This window comes from Festucalex cinctus, chromosome 8, assembly GCF_051991245.1.
Source record: "Festucalex cinctus isolate MCC-2025b chromosome 8, RoL_Fcin_1.0, whole genome shotgun sequence".
Taxonomy (NCBI): domain Eukaryota; kingdom Metazoa; phylum Chordata; class Actinopteri; order Syngnathiformes; family Syngnathidae; genus Festucalex; species Festucalex cinctus.
The window spans coordinates 20,267,935-20,293,470 of NC_135418.1; the positions used below are offsets into that span (position 1 = coordinate 20,267,935).

Below are 25,536 nucleotides of genomic sequence, written 5' to 3' on the forward strand. Positions count from 1 at the left end.
CACTGTGAGAATTTACTTTATTACAGTATAGAAATGGCAAGCACAATGGCAATAACAGTTGAGCTCAGGGAGTTCCGTTCCTGCTGAGCAGAGTAACATATAAAATATGTACAAGATACACACATGCAAATTAATTAAATTATTACGCCACTATGAGAACTCTCATAGGTACAAAAATAACACGAATGATGCATGACTGCGTCACAGTTACTAACATTGCAATATCTTCCAAATCATGCGAAATATGGACTCTAATGTAGAACTCTGGAATATTTGGTGATCATTTACATTTTGTAATTTTTCTGCCAAGTGTGACCAAATCAAATTATTGTTGCACTCCAGCTTGGACTTTTTTTTCGTAATGTAAAATAATAAAGTAACACAAAAATGGATTAATACTCAAATCAGCCAAGTAATAAATTGATATCTGGCTGCGGGTATATTAAAAGGGCTAATAAAACGAGTATTGCAATTGAAGAGATGCGCACAGCAAAGGCTACATACTACAACAATAAAGTCAAAGTCAATAGTTATTTGATTTGGAAACAAATGAACAGCTTGTTGAACGCTAAGGATATATCGTGGAGAACAATGTAATGTAACAATAGGAAATCTAATAAGCCCAACGTAATAAATTTGCAAATGTATTTAATAATTATTTTATCAAATTAGTTGAAAATCTCACTGAAATTTGGAATCAACCTGGTTGGGGCTTTTGAGTTACAAAAAGTTGAAAACAAGATTATTGACATCATCACTAAATTTAAAATTACAAATTCAAAATCCCTTTAAAACTTGTATAGTATATCTTTCAAAAATGTACTGTAAAATTGCCTGACCCACTTACTAACCTTATCAACACCTCCCTGACTACTTGCAAGTTCCCAGAAATGTGGAAACATGCAAAATACAGACACTGAAGAATCATATTTTGGGGGGGGAATCTCAGACTGCTGACCATAAAACTATAGAGAAGTGTACAAAAACATTCAAAACTTTGCGTGACCAATGAGCATTCAAGTTCACTAAATACAATTACTTTATTTCCGTATTTACAATTTGTAAATATCAGTATACAATATCACTAAAAAGTAGTACATTTATACACACACGATAAAAAAAATTGAGCAAACCTTTTGGTCAATTTCATGAAGACGACTACTGGGACTAAAACGCCACAATGAACCAGCAACATGATGAAGTTCACGAGTGTGGCGATTTCTGTTTAACCATGATGATTACGAGTGATCCTTACAGCAAGATGTTGCTTTACTGAAAAGATATGGCATTTAAAATTTAAATTACTGCCGCTTGGCCTTGTAAGGTCGCGAGCGTTTCCTGCGATCGGGCTTCCTTTGTTTGTGCAGGCGGCCGATACTCACTCCTTGTCGACGACGCACAGAAATATTCTGCTCCACAAGGCTGGCTAGCATCCCTGCAGAGATCAACCAATTTAGAAATAAAATATACAGCAGCAGGCCGCGATGGAACTCATTTTTTGTTTTTAGTATGCAAATTATTGGCAATTGATCATTAGCGCTGTTATTTTTGGATATGTAATACTGTAAGGCAAGTTAGCGTAGAACTGTTGACATAAGAAGCGCTTTTATTTTGGGGGTATTACAGCTATAAATATGTATTGACTTTGATATTGATCAATTGCCTCAATACAAAGTTTTTTTTTTTAAAAGAGGCTCAACATAAGACGCCATTGGAACAAGAGAGACGACAATATTTACCTTCTTGGGCCAGCATTGATATAAAGGTGCAAATGAACTCATCATAGTTATGGGTCCTCCTCTGATCGTCAATCTGCATACAAACATTTTGATGAAAATGCAATACAGATTGCCAGCCAAATTACACTAAAGTGGTTGTGTAATTATGAAACCCACTTTGTATTTCTTTCTTTTTTCTACTTCCTCCTTCAGATACACTTCATAATTGGCAATGTCCGCCTCGACGCACTTGAGCAGCGCAAGCAACTCCTGCAATTGACAGAATTGTGTCTTAATTATGTTACTCAGCTCTACACACACGGCAGAAATTGTCATTTTTTGGACTCACTTTGGGTGAATACTTATCCCCCGGGGGCTTGCTGTCTGCAGCCGGCTCAAGAGCGTCGAGCTTTTCCTTGCTAGGTTTCACATCTTCTCCATCTTTGTTCTCTTCCTCCTCTTTCTTCACCTCCACAGATGGTCCCTCGTCCTTCTCGTTCGTCGTTTCCTTCTCCGCTTGATCTTTGTCCTTCATCTTCTCAGGACTGCAAGGCGTCTTAACAGCATCTGCAGCCAAATCTCCTATAAGGGCAAAAATAAATAAATACTGTAAATAAATTACTAAAAAAAAAAAAAAAAACTGTTCAAATAAATTCTACATATGCAACATCACTGGACAATATAGAAGAGATGCGACTTAAGTAAGGAGAAGAGACAGACAATGAGATGTTTGTTTTGTATACTCTTTGCTTCTGCGTGTGTTAAGTAGCAGTTGTTTGAAGGTTTATATTTACCGTACCATGTATGCTAATAGGCATTACTTTAAAGGGGAAGTTAACCCCCAAAAAATGTTTTTACAATAATAGGATAACGGGTAAAGACCAGTCACAGCTCAGCTTGTGAACGTTACATGACCAAGCTTAGAAAATAGGTGATCTGTGATTGGTCATTACCAGTGCCCTCAGCAACTGTGATGAAAGCAAATAGCAAGATAGCTCGCTAGATGGGTAGCTAGCTCCCTAGCAGGAAAACGAGCACCATTGGAGCTAGCTAGGGCGCTAGCTAGCTAGCACCTGGGACTAAGGCCAAACTGTGGGAGGGTTTTTATTTTTTGGACCTGGATTTGCCTTCTCTGATAGAGGATATAAAAAGTCTACACACCCCTGTTCAAATGTCAGTTTTTTTGTAATGCAGAAATATGAGACCAAGATTATTTCTTAACTTTTCCAACATGAATGTGACCTATAACATGCATAGCTGATTTGTACAACAACAATTCGAGAGGGGAAGTAGAAAAATAAATGGTGATAATACAGTTGAACAAGTGTGCAGACTCTCTTTTCACTGGGGATGTGGCTGTTTGAGAGGCATGGATCACATTTAAATTCATGTAAAATGGGAGTCAGAGCACACCTGCCACAATTCAATGTGCCTCTGATTAATAAAAAATAAAATGTAAGGTGTTTTGGTAGGCTTTTGCTGACATTGTTTTTCTTTCATGCAGAAGGTGTAAAGTTTTGCAACAACATGAACTGTGATTTGGATCCTGCATAGATTTCAAGCTATTACAAGTATATGCCATGATGGACATACAGTAAACCTGGCGTTTGAATTGAAACCACAATGAGCTATGTGGATACTCACCAGATGGTGGAAGAGAATAGATGACTCCATCCTCCAGCAGGTGTAGCAGGGCCACACTGACAGACGGCCCCAGTTCTCTTACAGCACGATTATGTCGGGAGTCTAGTCTAAGCAACTCGTCTTCTCCGAACAGCACGCGCGACAGATGGGATGCTACGGGACTAGACGGACGCGTGGCGGCTTGCGAGCGTGCGGGCGAGCGAAGCGGCGAGTTGAAGGCGCTGCCAATCTCCGAGGCCGTGTCGGTGCTCTCGTTGCTGGGTGTGGGTGAGGGCTGCGAAGCGGACGTGATGCAAATGCCGCCAGTCCGGCCTTCGGTGCGCACAGAGAGCGGCGTGTTGAGGGCATCTTTTTTTTGGACCTCCTTCTTCAGTTTCTCAGCCAAGACACTGAGGGCAATCTGGCTCTCCATTCCAGTTACGACCCTTCCTGTTCGTGATCGCAGACTTGCCTTCCGTCTGAATCTTGAGAAAAGAACATTTAAAAAGTGAAATCATGTAAAGTCAAGTCCTCTTTGGTGTGTTCAGGAAGAAGAGAGAGGAGTAACTAACCTTGTTGATGCTCCCGCAGATCCCGTGACTTCCTCCTCCTCATCCTCATAGTCATCTTCATCCTCAGAGTATGCTGATCGTGCAGGTCCCAGCACTCGAGAACGTCCAACACCGGCAGCAAGATCCTCCTCTTCCTGTCAATCAAAGTATATTCATTTCGATGCATGACAGATTGTTTTTAAAAAAGTACACTTCCCAACAGGAAGGCTGACCTTTTTAATGTCCTGTAGGGGGCAGTATTTCTGTGGAACTGAGTTTTTAACCAACATCATTTAAACTATTAAAAATACTGGAGAGGTTATATAACCTCACTCTGAACATCCTCCTGAAGGTTTGCAGGACTACAGAAAAAATGCTTGACATTTGTTGGATCTTAAAATCATACGAACTTTGTAGTCCCATATAGGGATGTAACAATAATGGCAATATTGTGATATTGCGATATTAAAACTCCTACAATATATCGTTGTGGTCATGTCACGATATTAAAAGCAGCACATCTATTAAAAAAAAGTTGGGTTGATTTCCATTTGTGCAATTCTAGCACCCTTTTTTCCTTTTCCTTTTATTATTTTTTTGAACATATAAACAAATGAACAGCAGAAATAAAACAACAATCAAAAGAGAAGAAAATCCCAATAAAATAATCATTCAATCAATCATAACTTACATGTTCAAAAGGGAGTAGGAAGAAGTTAAAAACTTATCTAGTCCTACCCCTTTTACTCAATATATTTAAACTTATTTCATTATTAATACAATTTTAATTTACTAATTATTAAAAAAAAAAATAATAATAATAATAATAATAATAATAAATGATATATATAATCCAAGTTATATATATGTATATACATATATACATACATACACACATATATATATATATATATATATATACATATACTTACATACATATACACACATATACACAAGTGCACTTAACATATTCACATTTACCAAAAACATATATACATAAATTTACTAAACATATACCATAATACCTATCTAGATCATTTACACATACTCACATGTACATTTTTCATATTCTGGTCTGACATAGATAATTTTTTTGAACTTTACTTTTAAACATTTTTTTAAACTCCAGCATTGAGTCACAATTTTTCAGAGCAATTTCCAAATGATTCCACAGATCAACACCTTTTACAGATACACACCTTTGCTTAATATTTGTTCTTGTTTTGGGTTTTTTGTACACACTTGTACCCCTTATATCATAAGGACTGTGTCTAATTTCAAATAACTTCTGAGTACTGTGGCAGAGTAAATTGTTATGAACTTTATACATTATTTGTGCTATTTTAAAATCCACCAAGTCATAAAATTTCATTGCATTTAATTTAATAAATAGTGGATGTGTTGGTTCTGTATATTTTGATCCATTAATAATTCTTATAGCTTTCTTTTGCAATTTGAAAACGGTGTTAGTATTTGTTTTATATGCCATTCCCCATAATTCCACACAATAGGTCAAATATGGTAATAATAGTGAACTATATAATATATATAATGATTTCATGTTTAAAACATCCTTACTTTTATAGAGTATCCCTATGATTTTTTACATTTTCCTTTTAACAGTTTCTATGTGTGGCTTCCAACATAATTTATCATTGATAATAACTCCAAGGAATTTATTTTCATTCACCCTTTCTATTTCAATTGAATTCACCATAATTTTAACTTGATGAGTGATTTGTCTAGTGCCAAAAACTATGAACTTTGTTTTATTTAAATTCAATGATAATTTATTTACATCAAACCATTTTTTTATTATATTCAATACCCTCAGGTGGCTATTTTATTTATTGCAGTTTAATGTTCATAAGGAATGTTTTGACCCTTCTATGTTTAAAAACCACACTAATGGTCAGATGAAGGGGAACGTAATTTTCTTGTGAACCGACTCAATATGTGTAGGAACAAGCAAGTGCCTAAATATATATATTATATTTATATATAATTTTCATTGCTGCATTGTACAAAAGAAAAATATTGTGGGTTTTTTTTAGAATTAGTTCATTTTTACACAAAATTGTGACTACTGGCAAAAGGTCAACAGACATTAAAGATCAAGAGCCATGATACCCCCCCCCCCCCTCTTCACCTGCATCGGTGACTTGGCATAGTTGTGATTGTCGAGGAAGGCAGGCAAGCGTTGAACGATCGGGTTGGTGACTTGCTGTGAGCTTCCTCCGGGTGCTTTTCCTGTGGCCTTTCCTGAAGGAACGAGGGCAGCTTTAGATTTCCCTCCAGACTCATCTACGGCATCTATGAAGGAGATGGCATTTGATTTAAAATCCCTTGTTTTGGTGTCAACAAAGCTATTTACAAGAAGGAAGAAGTACCAGGGGAAGCTTGATCAGCCCCTTGGGATGTCACTGGCTCCGCGTCTGCTTCTTTCTTGATTGAATTGGTGCTGCTGTCAAGCGTGGAAGAGTCCTGCTGCTTCTTGTCATGGACAAGCTCAGGCTGGGTGAGTCGGATCATCTGCAGACAACAAATTCTTTCTTTCTTTTTGTTTTTTTTTTCTTTTAACAAAACATGCTTTTAACAACAAACACTAACTGATGTTGGTGTGCAACTTCCAAGTACAATTATTAATTATTGGTCATTTTAACAGCTCTTGACACAAACAAAAGAAGAACAGTAAAATGGGGGCGGGGACATAGTGTAGTGTTTCACAAAGCTGACTAAATGTAGCTAGAGTGGGCTTGAACATGCTCAAAAATTCTTTGCGACAAGAAAAACATCTTTACAACCTTTTACGAACCCCGACGGAAACGCAAAATTCGCTACGTTCGCAAGCATTCATCGCCTGCCATGAAACATTGCATAAGATGGATGGAGCTTCCTTTGGATGTTGGATTAATATCGTTCCATTCCAGGCCTCGAGGTATCAAAATGCTCATTACAAAAAGCACTTATCAAATGCCAGTAAGGAGGAAAATTTATGTTATCAGTGTTTTTTTTTTAGTGCAGTTTGATTTTCATATGGCATGTTTCAGTGTATGTTATGTTATCAGTGTATGTTATTTATTTATAACTTATACATTTGTCATAGTAGACTGTGCCTGTGAGTTCTTCCAGTCCGCATTTAAATTAATTTTGGGATGGTGTCTTTGAAGGTGTATTAACATGCTCACCGTGACTTGGGGGATGTTCTTTGAAGCACGTTGACGAAATGCTCCCATACTGCTGACATAAATGAGATTTGGTGGGGAGGGGTGGGGTTCCTCAATTTCAGGGCTATTAGTTGTGCTAGCTACTTGTGTGTTTCTTCCTCTCCTCTGGTCTAAAATCCTCACGTCGTTGAACAGAACTAGCATGAGTGGGAGCCACAGTTTTGCCTACTCTGGTCACATGACACGCACATGGAAGAGGAGTACTGAAGAAACAAATATACTGTCAATCTTGGGTTAAGTTTTTTTTTTCTTAATCAACTTAAAATAACAATAACAATGTCAATGTATTAAGTTTGGTAGCATTGTGGTCTCAAACGGTTGTATCTGCATTGGAGAAACAACTCTCAGACTTGGACATTGGGCATGTTGCGAATCTGCCATTCAAAGAGGGCACAGGTTTGTGTCCATTTCCTACCTTCTGTAGACCTTCCAGAATAATCTGTCGATTCTTCTTTAAAACCTCCAGCTTGGACTCATACTTCATCCTACGGTCCGGTACCACTGCCATCAAGTTGAAGCGGATGTCATGATATGGCTCACTGAGAACGAGAGGAGCACAAGCGCTGACAGTGAAGCTAGGGAGATGCCTTTAGGAATGACGAGTTCAATAGTTCAACGCTCACCCAGCAGTGGCCAGACCAATCCTCTCCATGATAACCCGCCGAGCTTTATCCGTCCATTCTTCTTCCTCTCCCCATGGCCCTAAAAGTGTTCGGCAAACAACAATCCACATTCTTGTTTATGATGTTCAAAGTGTCAAAATTCTACAAACAAACATACACTGAAGCGTCCAAATCTTACCGTGGTCAATCGGGTAGGCCTTGAGGCCATCAAGTTCAAATAGGCGATCTTTGATGGGGACGTAGCTCACAAAGTGGAAGGCCTCCATCGTTCGCACTGCACTTATTCCATTCTGTTTCTCTGGCAGGTGCCGAGGCTCCGGTCTCCACAGAAACAGAGAGGTCGTGCAATTTCAACAACAAAAAATTCCAACCTAGGATGGAATCATTTACAAAATGTAATGTAACTCTACCTGGCATGGCTGTTATGTGCTCTGGCCAGCTCAGGGGCATTTCCTATTGCATACCCTTTACTCTGTAAAATAGATGCACAATTTAGACTTGTATGTGACATTAGCAAGAGGAATCACACAAACTCATGCTGTCCATTTTATTCACGTTCATTATCCTCTGGGCCATGACTGACGATTAATTATGATGCTAGGATTTCCCTGGTCCCTTAAATGTGTCTTATAGAAAAAGAGGAGACTTACAAAAAAGAAGAAAAAAAAATCAACATACTCTACACAAAACTAATCTAAAGAAATTATTCATTTCACAAATTATTCTCAGACATGATTGCTTACATCAGAAAACTTTTACCTCTGGGCTGAAGCCTTTTGTGAAAGCTTTCATGCGACTCAGGGTGGTGCCAAGCTCGACACCACTGCAATTCAGAAGCACACTCAGCAAGGCATGAGTGGCACACGAATTTGGGATCAACTAAATAGGAAAATTACAGCAAATAAACATTCAAATGTCATTTTCACTAATTTCATCATGAATGTTGTGTTTTTGAGGTCCACAATCAATTAATTACCTGATGTGCAAAGAACATATCATTAACGATCTCCTCATCGATGACGGAGGTTTCATCAACCAAAGTATTAACTTTCCTCCTGGATCGCCTCTCCTCAATCCACTTAAACAGAAAGATGAAGCCATAGACCGGGCTGGAAAAGAAAATTCAGCTTTCCTCATTAGTGTTCAAGCTTACAGAATTTTAGGCATAGGTACACAGGGTGTGTCCGTGAGGTTCCAAAACTGGTGTCACATAAGTTAGATTTCAAGCCCAAATGACAAACTATGAGTTTTCCCCTGTAACGTGGGTCAGACATTTAACCAGCGGAAAGTACTTTAAAACTCCAGCTTCAAATATATTTATTGCGACACCAGTCCTGGAACTTTTCTGATGCATGGTGTAGAATTTTGATCTAAACTACTGCAAATTTTCCGCATTATAGTGATTAACTTGCACGGCTTTTAAAACAAGTACCTTTGACACTTGCTTTGAAGGTCATATATTTCCTCGACTTGTACGCCTTTAACACCTGCAGGAAACGTGAAACACCTTCTCGTTGAATCAATTTCCCAGTAAACTGTTTTGTTGCCATACTAAGCTTTTATTACAATTCCCGACAACACAAAGTTATAACTACTCACCAAAATCTTCAACAAGCAAAGTGAACAATCCTAATGGGGATAGAAAAAAGTGCAGTTAGCCCTGCATTTATCTTCCATGAGTGAAAGCCAACAAGATGGCAATCATATTGTGTACTACAGTGAAGATGATTAAGAAAAAAAAAAATCAAACTCGATTGCTCCCCAAATGCATGGTAAAATAAACTGCACAAAACATACTCTATACGGTTGATACATATACATCCTCGTAGCATCATACGAATGGAAAGCAGTTGCTTGATTGAAAAATCAACGCTAGCTGTCGTAACGTTAGTGTTGAAATAACAATAACTCACCTGGGTCGCTCTCCAGCTCCAGCCAACCTTTGTTCATGTTTGCGTCTGCACTCAATGCACACTACCATTTAAGCGGTGTTCTTGTCCATGTCCATTGGCGAAGAAGTAGTACGTAATCGTGAAGGCACCTATCCATTCACCATGCAACTAGGAGCTGAAGATAAACACAAAAGACAAGAAACGGCCGCCTACAATTTGCGTCATCAACAATCGACAAGCTATCGTACACAAAAACAATTCCAACCTAATTTTTATGGAAATAGGAGATATAGATAAAATGGTAAATGTAACACAGTTGTAATAAGTAGATACTTACCCGGTTCGTTGAAGAAATATAGCGAGCGCAGATAATTACTTGTATGTACTTAAATTTCATTCAAGGGGTTTTAGTTTATTGGCGGAACAGGCGCAACACTCGCAACACTCGGGGGAAGGAATACATTGTAACACTGGATGGAGGGAAAAAAATTGGAAATGAGAAGAAACGTTTATCGGTTTATTTTCATAATTACCCTGTAAATGAATTGATAGGCCGCTGTTTGCATTCACATCGACATTTCCAGAAGCGTGCAACGCATATACTCCCACGGTATGTTGCTAAAATACGTAATGATGGAGATAGCGCGTCTGAATAGCAGAGAATGTTAGCATGTGGGTAAATTCGACTAACGTTAGCTGCCCGACCGTAACACACAGTACAAATACATACTCACTATCACAACCATAAATGAACCCCGTTGGTTACGCAAATTTGTTTGCCTGTAAAATTAGGGTGGATAATTGTACTGTAGCTACTGCTTAAATGAACACAAATAGTTGGGGGCGGGGGGTTGCAATTACATGTGCTGTTTTATAACAAGCTAGCGTGTTGGTCTGCTGCTTAGGAAGAAACCAATAGTACTGTAGTTATACCAGAAGGTAAGTGTGATTGTGCCATGTGGCTATTCCTGAGCTATTTCATGACGTATAAAAGGCGTAGCTTTATCTTTAAGCTAGCTGCTTATGCATCCCTTATTCAAATGGAATCGGGGAAATATTTATTATTATTATTATTATTATTATTATTTTGATGATCAGTTATCTATATAAGATGAAATAAGGTTCCCCCCCTCAAAATTCTTCACACAACACCCAAAGTGACAAAGTGAAAACTTTTTTTTTTTTTTTTTTTGATCCCACCTTTGGCAGGCATTACAGCTTGAAGTCTTTTTGCTTACAAAGTCACAAGCTTGGCACACTTTTATCTTTGGGCAGTTTAGCCCATTCTTCTCAAGCTCTATCCATCAGTTTGGATGGAGAGCGTCTGTTAACAGCCATTTTCAGGTCTCTCTAGAGATGTTTCATCGGAAGTCTGGCCTCTGGCTTGTCCACTCAGTGTCATTCACAGAGTTGTCCTGAAGTCACTATGATATTATCACGATTTGAACCTTGCAATACAATAATTATCATGATATTGTGGAGTTGATGGCGATTTTAGAAAAAGAGTCAATATTACCCTGACGATTAGCGTGGATTTTAAACATAGAAAGGCTAAAACATGCCATATGAAAATCAAACTGCACTAAAAAAAACTAACACCAGAGGGTGCTAGAACTGCACAAATGGAAATGAACTTGACATTTTTAACAGATGTGCTGCTTTTAATATTGTGACATGTTGACGACGATATTGTGACAGTTTTAATATCACGATATTGCCGTTATCGTTACATCCACACTAGATGTGATTACTCAGTTTTTTTTTATTTTTAATAAATTGTGCAAAATTTCAAAAACAGTTTTTTCACGTCATGACGGGGTGTTGTGTAGAATGTTGAGGGAGAAAATATGAATATTCTTTTTGGAATGAGGCTCATAATAAAACGTGGAAAAAGTGAAGCGCTGAAATTACTTTCTGGATGCACTGGATTTCATTTGATCTTTTAAAATCAAAACATTGAAATGTTGCATCAACTTCTCTTTTGAGTGTGTTTCTTTTTTTGTTCTTGTTGTTATTTTAGGACCCCTGATGAAGGTGTGCAGGTAATACTTTGAGAGCCCCGTAAGACGCCATGTCTGAAGAGGTCATTTCAGAAAGTGACCTGGAGGATAGCCTTAACAGTGAAGAGGAAAATGATGAAGAGGAAGACAATGGCGATATGGAGGAGGGTGATGATGAGGAGGAGGATGAGGAGGAGGATGAAAACGATGATGAGGATGACAGTTTGGGTGAGTGTTTCTATATCTCATGAATTCATGAGTAGCAGATAAACTCAGTCACTGTAAAACTGATATATTCTTCTCTTCAAAGATAAACCTTCTAGTGCACAAAGCTCGAATGAAAAATCTCATAGTCGGGATTCCAACTCAGCTACATCTGGAGAGCCTTCCTCGGCGCCACCGTCACGGCCGGCCTCCAGGACGTCCTCCAGACCAAACTCTCGCTCTCAGCTGCCAGGCAGCCCTGGCAAATCAAGTCAGAGCAAGACAACTTCCAGAAAGTCAAAGAAACACAAAGCTTCTAAACTAACCAAATCTTCCAAGCCTTCAAAAAGGTCCAAACCCTCCAAGCCTGCAAAGCCTGCACACATGAGGAAAAATATCAGGTGCGTATGTGTTTTATACTTCCTCTCAAATACATCTTCTTGACATGTTATCAATCATACAAAAATTTACACTCATGTGTGACATACACAGAAACTGTGTATGCTGAGCCCCTCGGGTGTGACCAAACCCACATCACTGCACTGATGCTATTAGGAATATATATTTTTATCGGAAATTAATGAGGATTGTTATTCTATCACTCTTTAAACCAAAACACCATTTGCATTACATGAATATGAATGTTCTGTACTTTACCAGCATGCTGCCCCTCATTTACGGTGAACAAAATGTTAGAAACCACTCTCCGTTTCAGACTGCTTCCATACCTTGCATTATTGTTTGTCTCCAACAGAAAGCTGCTGAATGAGGACCAACTGGAGGCTGGAACCAAGGCTGCTCAGCAGGAAGAGATGGAGAGGCGGAAGCGTCTGGAGCAACAGAGGAAAGACTTCCCTACGCCAGCTCCAACTTTACTGGAGTCCCAACTAGGTTCGTGTTTTGTTTTTGTTTTCCCTGTCATCAAATAACTGTTTACATTTTTTTGGAGTACTTCAATGAGACTAATTAAGAATAGAGATTATTAATTTCCATCATTCCTACAGTGGACCCAACTTGCATTTTAGGCGAGGTGTCTCACTTGGTCCCCGGCCTGCTCGGCAAGCAGGATGTGATCTGTCTGGACAGTGATGAAGACGAAATCGACTCTAAACTTCCTGAGATAGCCATTAGAGATGGTAATCAAGTTCATTCTCAATTGTCACTAATAAATCAACAATGCACCTCAGATACACTAATTAACTCGTGTCTAGAAAACTTATAATGAAAGTTTTATTTTATTGATATTATCTACAATTGAATAAACAAAAGGATGGAAAATGGTATATGCGACAAGCCCTTATGCTCTGTTTATTGATGGCGCAGATATAATTGAACTCAGCTCAGGGGACGATGACGCCCTGCAGATAAGCAGCGAGTCGGGTGATGAGGAGGACGACAGTAGTCCCGCTGGCACAGAGGAGAGCAGTGGCGCGCACATCAATGACGCTCTAAACTTGCCTGACGCCCAGGGCCGCGTGATGGTTAATATCAACCACCCTGCAGAGGAGAAAGACATTTATCTCGCACCGCAGCTTGCCAAGGCTGTCAAACCTCACCAGGTATGTCCACGGTGTGCTTTATTCGACAGCTGCCAAAATCCAAGTGTGTCAATGTGACATTTTTTTCAACTCATCTTTCCCTCAGATTGGTGGCATCAGATTTCTGTATGATAACCTGATTGAGTCTTTGGATCGTTATCAGACCAGCACTGGTTTTGGTTGCATCCTCGCTCACAGTATGGGGCTTGGCAAGACACTGCAGGTTATTTCCTTCATTGACATCCTGCTGCAGAATACTGAGGCGCACACGGTGTTGGCCATTGTTCCTGTGAGTAATTGCAGTGTATATTGTCAGAGCACAAGTTTATTTTTTATTTTTTTCATTTCAACGTGTCTGTGCACAGTTTTTCCTGTATTTAGTAGGGGTGAGACTATGGGTGCGTCACGATTCGATTCCGATTCAGAGGCCCACGATTCAATTCAATTCTGATTCCGATTCTGATGCATCAATACATTGGCTTACATTTTATAGGGATTACATCACGGTATTTTAAGCCCTTCCAAAAGTTAACTGTAGGTATATAATGATTGAATCTTACCTTTGACACCATGGTGATGTCATTTTATTAGGAAATATTAGGTGTTTTGCTGGTTATTTTTCTAATGCGGAAGTAAAACCTTGCCTCTCCCCGTGTGATTGCCGTGCCTCCGGCGAGCTGGCTGCAGCCTGCTGCTGGATCTCTGCGTTTGAGCACTCCTCTGAATGGCCTCACAACTTGAAGCAAGCCAATTCTTGAATAAACATTTGAAACAAAACGGCTCCTTGTTGCAAGAAATCGTGGAGGAGAGGGAAGAAGAGAGAGGAAAGGAGGAGGAGGAAAAAAAACCCAAACCTGAGCTGATCTCTTTGTTGTACTCATTTTAGGTGAACACGCTTCAAAACTGGCTGGCAGAATTCAACCTGTGGCTCCCACCACAGGAAGCGCTTTCCCCTGACACGGACCCCACTTTGTGTACTGGACGTACATTCAAAGTTCAAATTCTCAACGATGAGCACAAGTACGGTGCACGCCACAGAGCACATAAATGGCCGCGTGTCCAATGTTTGAAGTGTTGATCGACCTGCATGTCTGTCCTACAGAACCACGACGGCTCGGGCTAAGGTGGTGGAGGACTGGAGCCAAAATGGAGGCGTGTTGCTAATGGGCTATGAGATGTACCGCCTCCTGACAATGAAGAAGAGTTTTGTTACGGGCAAGAAGAAAAAATCAAAGAAGCCTGTGGGGCCTGTCATCATTGATCTAGATGAGGAAGATAGACAACAAGAACTCATGAAGGGCAAGTAGAATAACTAGAATTCATTAGTATATAATAACAGTGCTCTTGATGTGTGCTTAAAGGGGAAGTCAACCTTAAACATTTCTTGACAATATGCTATATGTGACCTCACTGGTATAAACATGACATTCTGATTAATATTACATTTGTGGAATTTGAGTTATGCAGCGAGATCTAGCTGTTTTGAAACCTTCTCAGGGCCATGTTGCAAACAAGCGGGTTTCCCCACAGTTCTAAACAGATTTGGGAATAATTATAAAACTTAGCTATATTCTAATGCTAATTGCTGCAAAACTGAAACAGATAGAAAAATACCGGTACTTTTCTTCCCAATGAAAGAAGAGACTCTAGTCTTTCTTTTGGTAGGTTCAATGTTTTTATATAAATTGAATACAATATTCTGTGGGCCTCGCAAAATCCGTCAAAATCCAATAAAACAGCCGAGCGAAGGGGGTTGCTTCAGTGAAAATGGCTGGGAGTGAATGAGTTAAGTGCAAATATGCCATTATTTGTTTTTTGTTTTTTTAAATGTAGGTATTGAAAAGTCCATTCTCCGACCTGGTCCGGACGTGGTGATCTGTGACGAGGGCCATCGCATTAAGAACTATCATGCCAGCACGTCACAGGCTCTGAAGAATATCCGTTCGAGGCGCCGAGTGGTTCTGACGGGCTACCCGTTACAGAACAATCTCATCGAATACTGGTGCATGGTGGATTTTGTTCGGCCGGACTTCTTAGGCACACGCCAGGAGTTCAGCAACATGTTTGAGCGGCCCATTCTGAATGGGCAATGTATGGACAGCACGCCTCAAGACGTGCGCTTGATGCGTTACCGTAGCCATGTGCTACACAGCCTGTTGGAGGGCTTTGTCCAAAGGTGAGCAGGTTGCTAAATGGGCTGATTTTAGAAGAAAAGTCACAACCTCATGCTTATGATTTTATTTTCTACTTTATAGGCGCGGCCATGATATTCTGCAACACCAGCTTCCCATCAAGATGGAGCATGTGATTCTGGTGCGGCTGTCTCCTATACAGAAAGCGCTTTACACCGAGTTCATGAATCGCTTTAGGGAAGCAGGAAACAATGGGTGGCTTGGTCTAAACCCTCTCAAGGCCTTCTGTGTGTGCTGCAAGGTAAGCACGAGTGTGACAAATAGATATATCGATATTGCGTTAAATCGTTATACTTTGTCTTCCGATAGATTATCGATACGCCTACGCAAGTATCATGATATTTGTAGCTAATATACAGCCACTGTAACAGCTCCATTGTTCATTAAAAAAAAAAACACGAAAGTACTCACTGTGAAGAAGACACCAGTTTTAATATTGTGATTCAGTGATGGTCCAAAAATAAACTATTTTCTCATTGAAAAAAAACATCAGTTTTATGTTTAGTCGTTTTATTGTAGATTATCGTGGATTTATTACCTGACCAATATGTCGCTAATCATGGTATCGTCATATTGTGAGATAATTACCACATATCGTACCGTGAGGTACCCAGAGGTTACCACCTCTAAAGGTAAGCTTCTCAAATCAAAAGTGACATGCAGGATTGCGTCGTACGCCTTTGATCATTGAAAACGTGTTTTTCATCTTCATGCTAGATCTGGAATCACCCGGACGTGCTTTATGAAGCTGTACAGAAAGAAAATCAGGCAAACGAGCAGGACCTGGACCTTGATGACATCGCCAGTGGCCCCAAAGGCAAAGTGTCCGACTCCAGCAACAGCAAAGCCAATAACATTCCGCCGCTGCTCAATCCCTCGCAGGATCGAAGCAATCAAGTCATCACTTATGAATGGGTATGAAGTGACCCTCAACTATTCGCTGTAGCAGTGACGGCTTTAAAAAAAAAATGCCACTTATCATTTGCACGCTCTCGACTGTATTATTCTCATTTTTGTCACAGGCAAAAGAAATCATGTCAAATTATCAGATGGGACTTCTGGAACACTCTGCCAAAATGGTGCTGCTCTTTCATTTGATTGACGAGAGCGTGAGAAGAGGAGACAAGATTTTGGTCTTCAGGTAAGTCGCTTTGGTGTCTGTTACATGAAATGCAATTCAAATGCAGACTTACTGACTCTACAAAGTTTTTAATTCATTCCACTTTTGTTCTGTAATATGTTAATCTTATATGTCATTAAGATGTCACTTAAAAACAGAAATTGTACAGTAAGCTAAGATAGAGTATTGATGATCTGATAGTTAGGCATGTACCTGTTTTCATCTCAAATGGTCTCTACAGCTCACTCATTTCTCTAATATCTCCTCCTGCATTGCCAGTCAAAGCTTATCCACCCTGACAGTCATTGAGGACTTCTTATCAAAGAGAGCCATTCCATCACAAGACACCGCTGCAGAGTCTCAGAACCCCAACTGGGTTCGCAATCTCAATTATTACCGTAAGTTCTGTGCTCTTAGAATGTGTTATGTATAAAATTGAAATTAAAAAAAAGGACCTCAATAAATGTTTGAAAACAAACAAGGTCGATAATTAAATGCAAATGTACCTTTAACTTCAAACACAACTGAACTGTACATAACTACGGACGAGGATTAGGGCCTGTGCAGAAAAAAAAAGTTGGCAGGATTCTCACTTTTATTTCGGAATTCGGTCACATTGATAACCTGATTGAATTGTGACTGTTAAAATTCTGACTTTAATCTCAGAAATTCTCGGTTTATGGCTTTAAAATCGCAGAATTCTCACTTTAATAGTCAGAATTATGAGATAAAAGTTAGAATGCTGACAGCCTGATTTTCTTCACTGGCTCTTAATCCTCTTCCATGATTAACAAATAATTTCATTTCATACCTTTAAAGTGATCCGAGTACCACTCTTTTGAGAACCACTGACTGCTGTTAGAATGTAAAAAAAAAAAAAAGAAATAAAAAATGTGTTTTTGTGTAGGACTGGATGGGAGTACATCTGCCTCAGAACGAGAGCGCCTAATCAACCAGTTTAATGACCCAGAGAACACCAAATTGTTTCTCTTCCTGCTGTCTACCAGGTGTGTGTCACAGTTCTTCCTGCATCATTTCATTACACGTCTTTCCTTTCACCCACTGACAGGCACTAAAAACTGTTCATCTTTGTACCAATTTCCCGCCAGAGCTGGTTGCCTGGGTGTAAATCTGATCGGAGCAAACCGTGTCGTTGTGTTCGATGCGTCCTGGAACCCGTGTCATGACGCTCAGGCGGTGTGCCGGGTGTACCGCTACGGTCAGAAGAAACCATGTTACATTTACCGCCTGGTTTGTGACTTCACCTTGGAGAAGAAGATCTATGATCGACAGGTCTCCAAACAGGGCATGTCCGGTAAGAAATTGTAATTGTTTCCTGTGCTAGCCAAGCAACTGCTTGACACACAAAGCTAACTATGCAATGCTATGATTGCAGACCGCGTGGTGGATGACCTTAACCCGGCGCTGAACTTCACTCGAAAGGAAGTGGAGTCGCTGTTGCATTTTGTTGAGGAGGAACCTGAAGCGAACAAAATAAATATGAGGGCTTTGGAAGATGAGCCGGTCATCTATCAAGCCTGCCAGCTCTACCCTCACCTCATCACTAAAGTACAATGACTATTCTATTATTATTGAATAAGGATGTTCTACACCATTTTTTCCCCAGACTCGACAATACCAGTACAAGTTCTGACCTCTTGAGTAGTCCCAATATCACTAGTACTTTTGATACATGAAATTTACCCCTTGAAAAACTATAACGGATGATTAAAGTAAAAAGGAAGGACCTATATGAATGGGAATTTTCTAGTTCCTGATAGTTAAACGACCACAAGAGGGTGGCCAATACTGGTATTGGCTGCCGTTGCGAATACGATACCATGAAATGAAGGTATCAGGGTGCATGGTGTGTTTGATGTATTTAAAAGATGTCTTTCTCTTCATTTGTGCCTCCAGCAACCTTTCCAACATGAATCACTCTTAATGGACCGGAAGGAATCCAAACTGACCAAAGCGGAGAAGAGAGCAGCCAAAAAAAGTTACGAGGATGAAAAACGAGCCTCCGTGCCCTACTCTCGACCCTCCTACGCCCCTTATTATCCAACAAGCAACCACGCGCTCGCTAACATACCCGCATTCACTCAACGGGGCTGGTGAGTTCTGTTTAAATCTCATCTGAATAGCAGTTGACAAAAATGACGGTTTGCTTTGCCGTGTATAGTGCAGTCATTGTCAGCTGATCAGCTCATTCATTTCTATTTCCAGGCGTGCGATGGCCCGGCCTGATGAGAAGCCAGTAGCAAGTGTCAGGCCGATCCAGTCGACGCCGATCCCCATGATGCCTCGCCAGGTTGTCATGGGCATGGGCAGCTCTCCTGGCAGTTTGCCTGTCAATTTCCTGCAGAAGGCTGGAGTTTACGTTCAGCGGATTGTCACCACAACTGGTATTGTCTAATGTTGTTTTTCGTTTTCTTTTTTTTTTTTTTCTTTTTTTTTATTACAAATTCTAATTCTGATATTTTGGTATAACACCAACAACAGCCTATGCTAAACGGTTAGCAATTGAGATTAGCATTAATGCACTAGCGATTACCATTTAAGGTAAACAAACCCTGACCACCATTTAGTTGACACATGCATCATTATATGTACATGAGTTGAGTGGATATAACTTATCTTCTGTGCATGAGCATTATTAAACACAACAAAATTAGCCTATGCTAATTGGGTAGCAATCGGGATTAGCATGCTAGCGATTACCATTTACGGTAAACAAACAGTATCTACCATTTATACTTTACACATACATCATAACATTACACATGTGATGGATGTGATGTTGTGAGTGTCTTATTGATTAAAGTCACTTACAGATAATGCTTCAACAACAGTCCATGAGTAAAAGTGGAGCCGAGTTGCCTCTTAGCTACAATTAGCTAAATAATTTCCTGCCCACTGCGTACATCTGTAAAATATATATATTTTTTTTTAATTCGAAAAAGGTCTGTGTAGAAACCGTTCGACCTTACAGCAGCCATTTTGCACGGTGACCTCCTTTTTTTTTTAGTTTTTTTTTTTTTTTTGGAGATATTTCCCGTCTTTTACGTACCATTTCGTGACTGTACGCAGAATGATGTGTGTGTGCAATAACGTCAGTCTTTATGGAAAAATAATCACTGCAAAGTTTCGAGGCAGATATTTAGCTTTTTTGTAATCAAATTATTTGAGTTACTCGCTTAATCATATGGGCCCTAATTAAAATATGTTTTTATGTTCTGTGTCCGTAAATCTATAGACATTTTCATCCCAGGATCCAACAGCACAACAGATGTCCAAGCTCGAATTCGCGCTGGCGAGAGCATCCATGTTATCAGAGGATCCAAAGGTAGATGCAACCTTCCTGTTCATTCTGTATTCATTATATGCGTACTGAGTCCATCATCAGTCGTTTTCATGTCCACAGGTACTTACATAAGGACGAATGATGGAAGAATTTTCGCAATTAGATCTGGAAAAATCAGTAGACCATCCGTCGGGGCCGCCGCTGTTTCCAGAGGTACAAATGCATCTTGATTTATCGTTGTAATTAAACAACGTGTTCCATCTGTCATCATTCTGAGCGGAGGGAGGCGAGTAGAGTTGTTTTTGCGCCAGTGGCGGAATAATATAGCTTCATATTATCAGACTAGAACACATTTCCCCTCATGTTTACTGATGGGATTGTTGTTTTGCTAAACGTAGCCTTTGTAATGCACCATAGCCACAGTGATGCATGACGGTGCAGCATCAGGCTTTGGGCTTACTTTTCCTTCCCCTGGAATTGGAGCTTTAGGATGGTGCGACTTCCAAAGTCGTGACAAGCATGATAATGATCCCAAGCATACATCCAAATCAACACAATATTAACATAAATAATAATGAGGGCGGTGCACATACAATGTCCTTGCAATCTGTGCTTTGTCACATATTATTATCATCATCATCATCATCATCATTATTATCGTATTATACAATTGCTGTTACGATTGTGCTATATTGTTAACAAATGATTGATGGTGTGTGTGCGCACGCTGTATATAGACAGTCTGAGTATCTCAGTACGGCAGTAATAGTAGCCATTTGTTGCAGAGGATAAAGAATATATGCCTGTAAGTATTGTTGCATTGGCTACATTTTATTGTTCTTCTGTTTGCTTTAAACGGTTTTAACATCGTGACACCAATGCTATTTGTTATTTCATCTAGGGCATTTCCCATTAAGCAAGTGGGTCGCTCTTTGCAGAGGACAAAGAATATATGCCTAAATATTGTTAGATTATCTATCTACAGTCGACCCTCACTATTTGTTGGGGATCGGGACAAAATAGTGAAAATCTGTGTATAATTGATGCCTTTTGAAATTGAAAAATGCAGTGCATTGCAAAAGTATAAGCCACACTTTATGGCCACATAGTTGCAAACCAGCAGACATGTCCACGTCAAAATTTAGCAGTATTAAATTTAATAATAATGCATATATTTGTGGAGACTGGGCTGTATTTTACAATTTAAAAAATGTACAGCATTTCACAAGATTAGATAGCTCTTATAAGAAAGAAAAATGCACTGAGCCATCATTGTCTTACAAATGCCATTATGCCATCTAGTGGCAGAAAAATGACCACAACACAAATCAATATCATACTCAGTACAGTTATGTTTGATATGTTTTTAATTTTCACTCAATTTTATGAATTATGAAATTACTGTATCAGTGACTAAAAGATGCAGCATTATTTCTATTAGTTTAATAATTATTTCCACTTTTACATTAACAAGAGTATGAAAGTTAGAAAAACTATATTGTACATTTTATTGTACATTTAGAACTTTGAATTTGAACATTTAGAAATTTGCGATTAATCATGACTTAACTATTGAAGTCATGTGATTAGTTAATCACAAATTAGAATCGCTTGATGCTATTTTTTTTTCCCTAACAAATAAATAGCTGAAAAGTAGTGTATTTATTTATTTATTTATTTTTTTTAATGGTTCGCACTTTGGATGTCCCCCTCTCATGTACAGATAGCCAGCGTTCTGTGATCCATTCACTCAGCAATGGCTGCGCCTCCCCTGGGGAACAACTGCAACACTCCCCTGACATTGACGTGGAGCATCAGTCGTCCTCGCCGCTGAGCTCGGAGATTCTCCGCGAGATCAGCAACTACACGGCATCCACCAGCGGCAGCGCAGATAACGAACTCTCCTCAACGGCGGCGGCAGACGGCGGCGGCGTGATCCCGGACCTCTGCCCGCCACTCGACGACGACCTCCTTCGTTCGAGCGCGCAGACGCAAGCGGTGAAACGCAAGCACGCGGGAAGTCAAAGCGCCGCGGCCAAGCGGACTTCGGCTGCGTCGCATTTCCCCGGATTGGCCCTGAACTCCGGCGGGCTCAGTTTCCCGCCAGTGGGTTTGAACTCTTCCTCGCTGTTGGGGAGTTTGGGGCAGATGACGCACCCTCTTCTGATGGGTGCAAGCGGCGGATCGTCATTCCTTCAGACACCGGGACAAACACTGGCAGACCTACAGACCATGTTCCCTTCCGCACCTGGGAACGGACAACTTCCTTCCCCGTCCTCGTCAGCTCTATCCGCGGCCCTCTCCTCCACCTTCAACACCATTCCCATATCGTCGTCATCCGCGACTACTTCCTCACTGGCGTCGGCTTCTCTGCCGCCCTACTTGATGAGCCCCAATGTGGCGGGCTTGCTTTCGTCAGGCTTCCCTATCAACTACAACCAGCCTTTGCTCGCCGAGCCCCGGATGTTCCCCAACCCTCTTCTCTCCGGGTCGGCAGGTTTCCCCGCGGCAAACTCAGCTTCCAGTACGTCCGGCAGATTCGTCTCCCATTACAACAATCCCACATCCAGCCTGTTGGGGGCGGCACTGACCCAACCGGACCGGTATCCGAGTGCAGAGAACGGAGGAGATAGTTCGGATGATGATGTCATAGAGGTGACGGGACACTGAGATGCAGTTGGACACAAATGTTAATTGATGGAAATGGGATGTGATTTGACCAATTATGCTCCTTCTAAAAACGAACCTGACATAATCGTGTGCATCAAATACTTTGTTCGCCATACACAACTACATTTAAATTGGAGGTGCAACGATGAATCGACGACTAATCGGTTGTAAAAAATTAATCTAATTACATTTGATACACAATGAATTGTGTAGATATTTTTCATGAGAAATCTTTAGAATGTGTGCTTATCAACAGTAAATAGTCAGTAAGTAAGAGTTTAAAAACAAATGATGATTTCTGCTTGTCCTCATCAAAATAAAACTTTTTTTTTTTTTTTTGTTACTTTGGAAAACAATGATCAAGATTTCTGCCCGTTTTCTGACGTTACAGACCAACCCAGTAACTGAATCATAATGAATTTATATTTTCTGCACTGATCATTTAAAAATGTTTTTTGAATACAGGGGAGATTCATTGAATTAATGAAAAAAATAATCCACAGATTATTAATTTAAATATTTATGAATGTTCATTTTTGACCAAAGTTTCCCACACAGACACATTTACGAGAAGTCCTCTTACACCTTTAAAATTGTTGATAAGTCAGTTACAAATCTTGATGCTGAATAAAACTGCCTTTCGTGTTAGATTTGCTGTGAAATGGAGCAAGTGTTTGTAGCAGCACTCACCGGCCGAATTCACCGCAGTTTATTTCACACCACCCAAAATTCATTAAAATCACTCCAACCACACACTATTTTTACAGCCCAGACATTAAAAAAAAAGAAAACCCTGAAATCTTTCCATCTGCAGAAATGTGTAGCATCCACTATTGAAGAGAGGTTCTATGACTCATCACATCATGTAGATATCTGTACATAGTAGTTATTGTTACTGTTTATATTTCAAGTTAAAATACCGTTCAGTGTGTAGGGGGGTGTATAATTACAGCATCTATGAAGATAACATGCATTGTTATGGTTTGGGAAGGGGGTCACTTTTTTTCACCGTTAATGCTCAAATGAATGTATCTTAACTTTGCCCTCAGTAACACACGCTTGTGTTCTGTCATATTTAGCCTTAAATGACACACACAAAGAGGTCTTGTGTTCTATTTTTTACCTTTTATTTTTTTTTTTGTACACCATTGTGATAACAAACGTGAACACACTTTCGTGTCCCAAAACAAGAACCAATCGAGTGAAAGCAGCACACTCATTTGACATTCGCGGAGCCTTGCGGAAAGCAAACTTTCCCCATCACGGTCCGAGTGTTTATTCAGTGTCGACGTCAAGCATCACAACGTTCAGGTCACTCACACCCACCGGTGACTGTGGCGGAGGCGGCCGGGTCCAGGTGTCGCTGTGGCCTCCCGTGTAAGTAGTTTCTGTCAGTGGTGTTCGGTCTCTGCTGCTCTCTAGCCTTGTGCTTTTTATTTTGTGATGATTTAGGAATCTGTTTGCAAACTGGTTGACACAGTGGTTTTATTAGAATTTAAAAAAGGAAGAAAAAAAAAAGAAGCGCATGAGATTGAACAACCACCTGTAAAGAGTTCTTAAAGTAGATTGGTGGAGACTTTTTTTTTTCTTTTTTTTTTCTTTTTTTTTTCCCCCCCAACATAATTTGTCTTGGAATCTTGTAAAGTGACTCTGAAAGGTGAATTATGGGGAAAAAAATGCAGATCCTTTGTCTATATTTGTACTCTTGTTAGAATTTGAGGATGGATATCATTGCTTTCTGTTCAAATCTGTTGTTTCATGTCTCGTAGATCATTTTTATGGATTGGGTATTTTTTTCATACTTTTTATAATTTCATAATGTACCCTTAATAGTAGCTTCCCTCATTTCAGTGTTTGTAGTGTCTGAAATGTATTTATTTTATTTTTATTATCTTATGTTCACTTAGATGGCCCATCAATGCCACGTAGACAAAAACAGAAAATGTGTTGTCAATGTTATTTTAAAAAATAAAACACTCTTCTATTGTGTGAATATTCAATTTGCTTTTTAATAAACAACAACTTTGGTTGGTCAAATATATATGTATAAAAATGATACATTATTGTAAATTTCTGGTCCACTATATCATAATGAACAACCAAAAATATAAGTTGTTCTTGTGGAATAAAAATATGTTAATGGTAATTAAATGACATATAATATACAATGGTTGTGAAACATGTCAGTAAATATTGTACATTGTGAAAACAATTAGTTATCCATTTAAATGCATCCAACTATTGGCCTTGTGCAAAACATAGTCCCTGTATAATATAAAAGTAACATTATGAATCAATACTGCAGATTTAATTTGGATCAGATGTGGCAAAAGTAATCACGGTGTAAAGTACAAAAAAAATCTTCAGTAAAAGTCAAGAGGTAGACTCCAAAACATACTAAAATATAAAAGTAAACCCAAAAATATTCCTTACAATATGTTCTATGCAACATACTAGTTTTAATATGGCATTCTGATTAATATTGGTTTTGCGGAATATGAGTAAATCAGCAAAATCCACCTGTTTTTATCCACTTGATATGGCCGCCATTTTGTCACTTGCTGTCGACTGAAAATGACATCGATAGTTGTGAAGTGCTCTGGAAACGACCAATCACAGCTCACTTGTTTTTTTTAAGCTTAGTCATGATTGGGCACTGCCTGAGCAACTGTGATGTCACTTTCAGTAGGCAGCAAGTGGCAAAATGGCCACCCGAGATGGATAAAAATTAGTGAATTTGGCTACTTAAAAAGGCATACTTTACTTATTTAGCAATTTTTGGCAGTCAAACATTAATTAATAAATACATTTGATATTTGCATTATTTTTCATGTACTATTAGTACCTTTACAACTGAACAAAACCTTAGCTGGA

The 25,536-nt window shown here is 39.5% G+C and overlaps 2 protein-coding genes across 5 annotated transcripts; one reads left to right on the plus strand and one right to left on the minus strand.

The window, feature by feature from the left end:
- bap1 (BRCA1 associated deubiquitinase 1) lies at positions 1–10,507 on the minus strand. 3 transcript variants are annotated; one of them, XM_077528834.1, is made up of 19 exons: positions 10,369–10,507; positions 9,972–10,104; positions 9,656–9,809; positions 9,342–9,371; positions 9,175–9,229; positions 8,719–8,851; positions 8,502–8,621; positions 8,153–8,214; positions 7,921–8,063; positions 7,743–7,821; positions 7,535–7,658; positions 6,283–6,424; positions 6,042–6,205; positions 3,914–4,047; positions 3,363–3,826; positions 2,068–2,300; positions 1,896–1,988; positions 1,740–1,812; positions 1–1,435 (listed from the first exon to the last, which is right to left on the minus strand). In XM_077528834.1, the coding sequence occupies exons 3-19, from the start codon at positions 9,690–9,692 to the stop codon at positions 1,302–1,304; spliced, it is 2,220 nt and encodes a 739-aa protein (XP_077384960.1). In that variant the 5' UTR covers positions 9,693–9,809; positions 9,972–10,104; positions 10,369–10,507; the 3' UTR covers positions 1–1,301. The 3 variants fall into 3 exon arrangements, with proteins under 3 accessions (XP_077384960.1, XP_077384958.1, XP_077384957.1); XM_077528832.1 differs by having other exon boundaries at positions 9,972–10,500; XM_077528831.1 differs by lacking the exons at positions 9,972–10,104; positions 10,369–10,507 and having other exon boundaries at positions 9,656–9,901.
- rad54l2 (RAD54 like 2) lies at positions 9,870–24,655 on the plus strand. Of its 2 annotated transcripts, none has more exons than XM_077528830.1 (22): positions 9,870–10,244; positions 11,655–11,862; positions 11,945–12,239; positions 12,593–12,729; positions 12,864–12,974; positions 13,162–13,397; positions 13,483–13,665; positions 14,263–14,396; positions 14,479–14,675; positions 15,210–15,552; positions 15,632–15,809; positions 16,286–16,483; positions 16,591–16,709; positions 16,968–17,086; positions 17,596–17,695; positions 17,798–18,003; positions 18,085–18,257; positions 18,606–18,802; positions 18,915–19,093; positions 19,945–20,034; positions 20,113–20,205; positions 21,716–24,655. In XM_077528830.1, exons 2-22 carry the CDS (start codon positions 11,706–11,708, stop codon positions 22,660–22,662), a joined length of 4,392 nt encoding a protein of 1,463 aa, XP_077384956.1. In that variant the 5' UTR covers positions 9,870–10,244; positions 11,655–11,705; the 3' UTR covers positions 22,663–24,655. The 2 variants fall into 2 exon arrangements, with proteins under 2 accessions (XP_077384956.1, XP_077384955.1); XM_077528829.1 differs by having other exon boundaries at positions 9,871–10,244; positions 12,843–12,974.
- Positions 24,656–25,536: the final 881 nt, after the last annotated feature.

Excerpts from the sequence above, each read along its gene's own strand:
- rad54l2 (XM_077528829.1), top strand. The coding sequence starts at position 11,706 with ATGTCTGAAGAGGTCATTTCAGAAAGTGACCTGGAGGATAGCCTTAAC. Across the intron at positions 14,397-14,478 it reads ATTCTCAACGATGAGCACAA|AACCACGACGGCTCGGGCTA; the intron begins GTACGGTGCACG and ends TCTGTCCTACAG. Across the intron at positions 14,676-15,209 it reads ACAACAAGAACTCATGAAGG|GTATTGAAAAGTCCATTCTC; the intron begins GCAAGTAGAATA and ends TTTTAAATGTAG.
- bap1 (XM_077528834.1), bottom strand. The coding sequence starts at position 9,692 with ATGAACAAAGGTTGGCTGGAGCTGGAGAGCGACCCAG. Across the intron at positions 8,064-8,152 it reads GCACATAACAGCCATGCCAG|ACCGGAGCCTCGGCACCTGC; the intron begins GTAGAGTTACAT and ends GTTTCTGTGGAG. Across the intron at positions 6,206-6,282 it reads GGCTGATCAAGCTTCCCCTG|ATGCCGTAGATGAGTCTGGA; the intron begins GTACTTCTTCCT and ends TCTCCTTCATAG.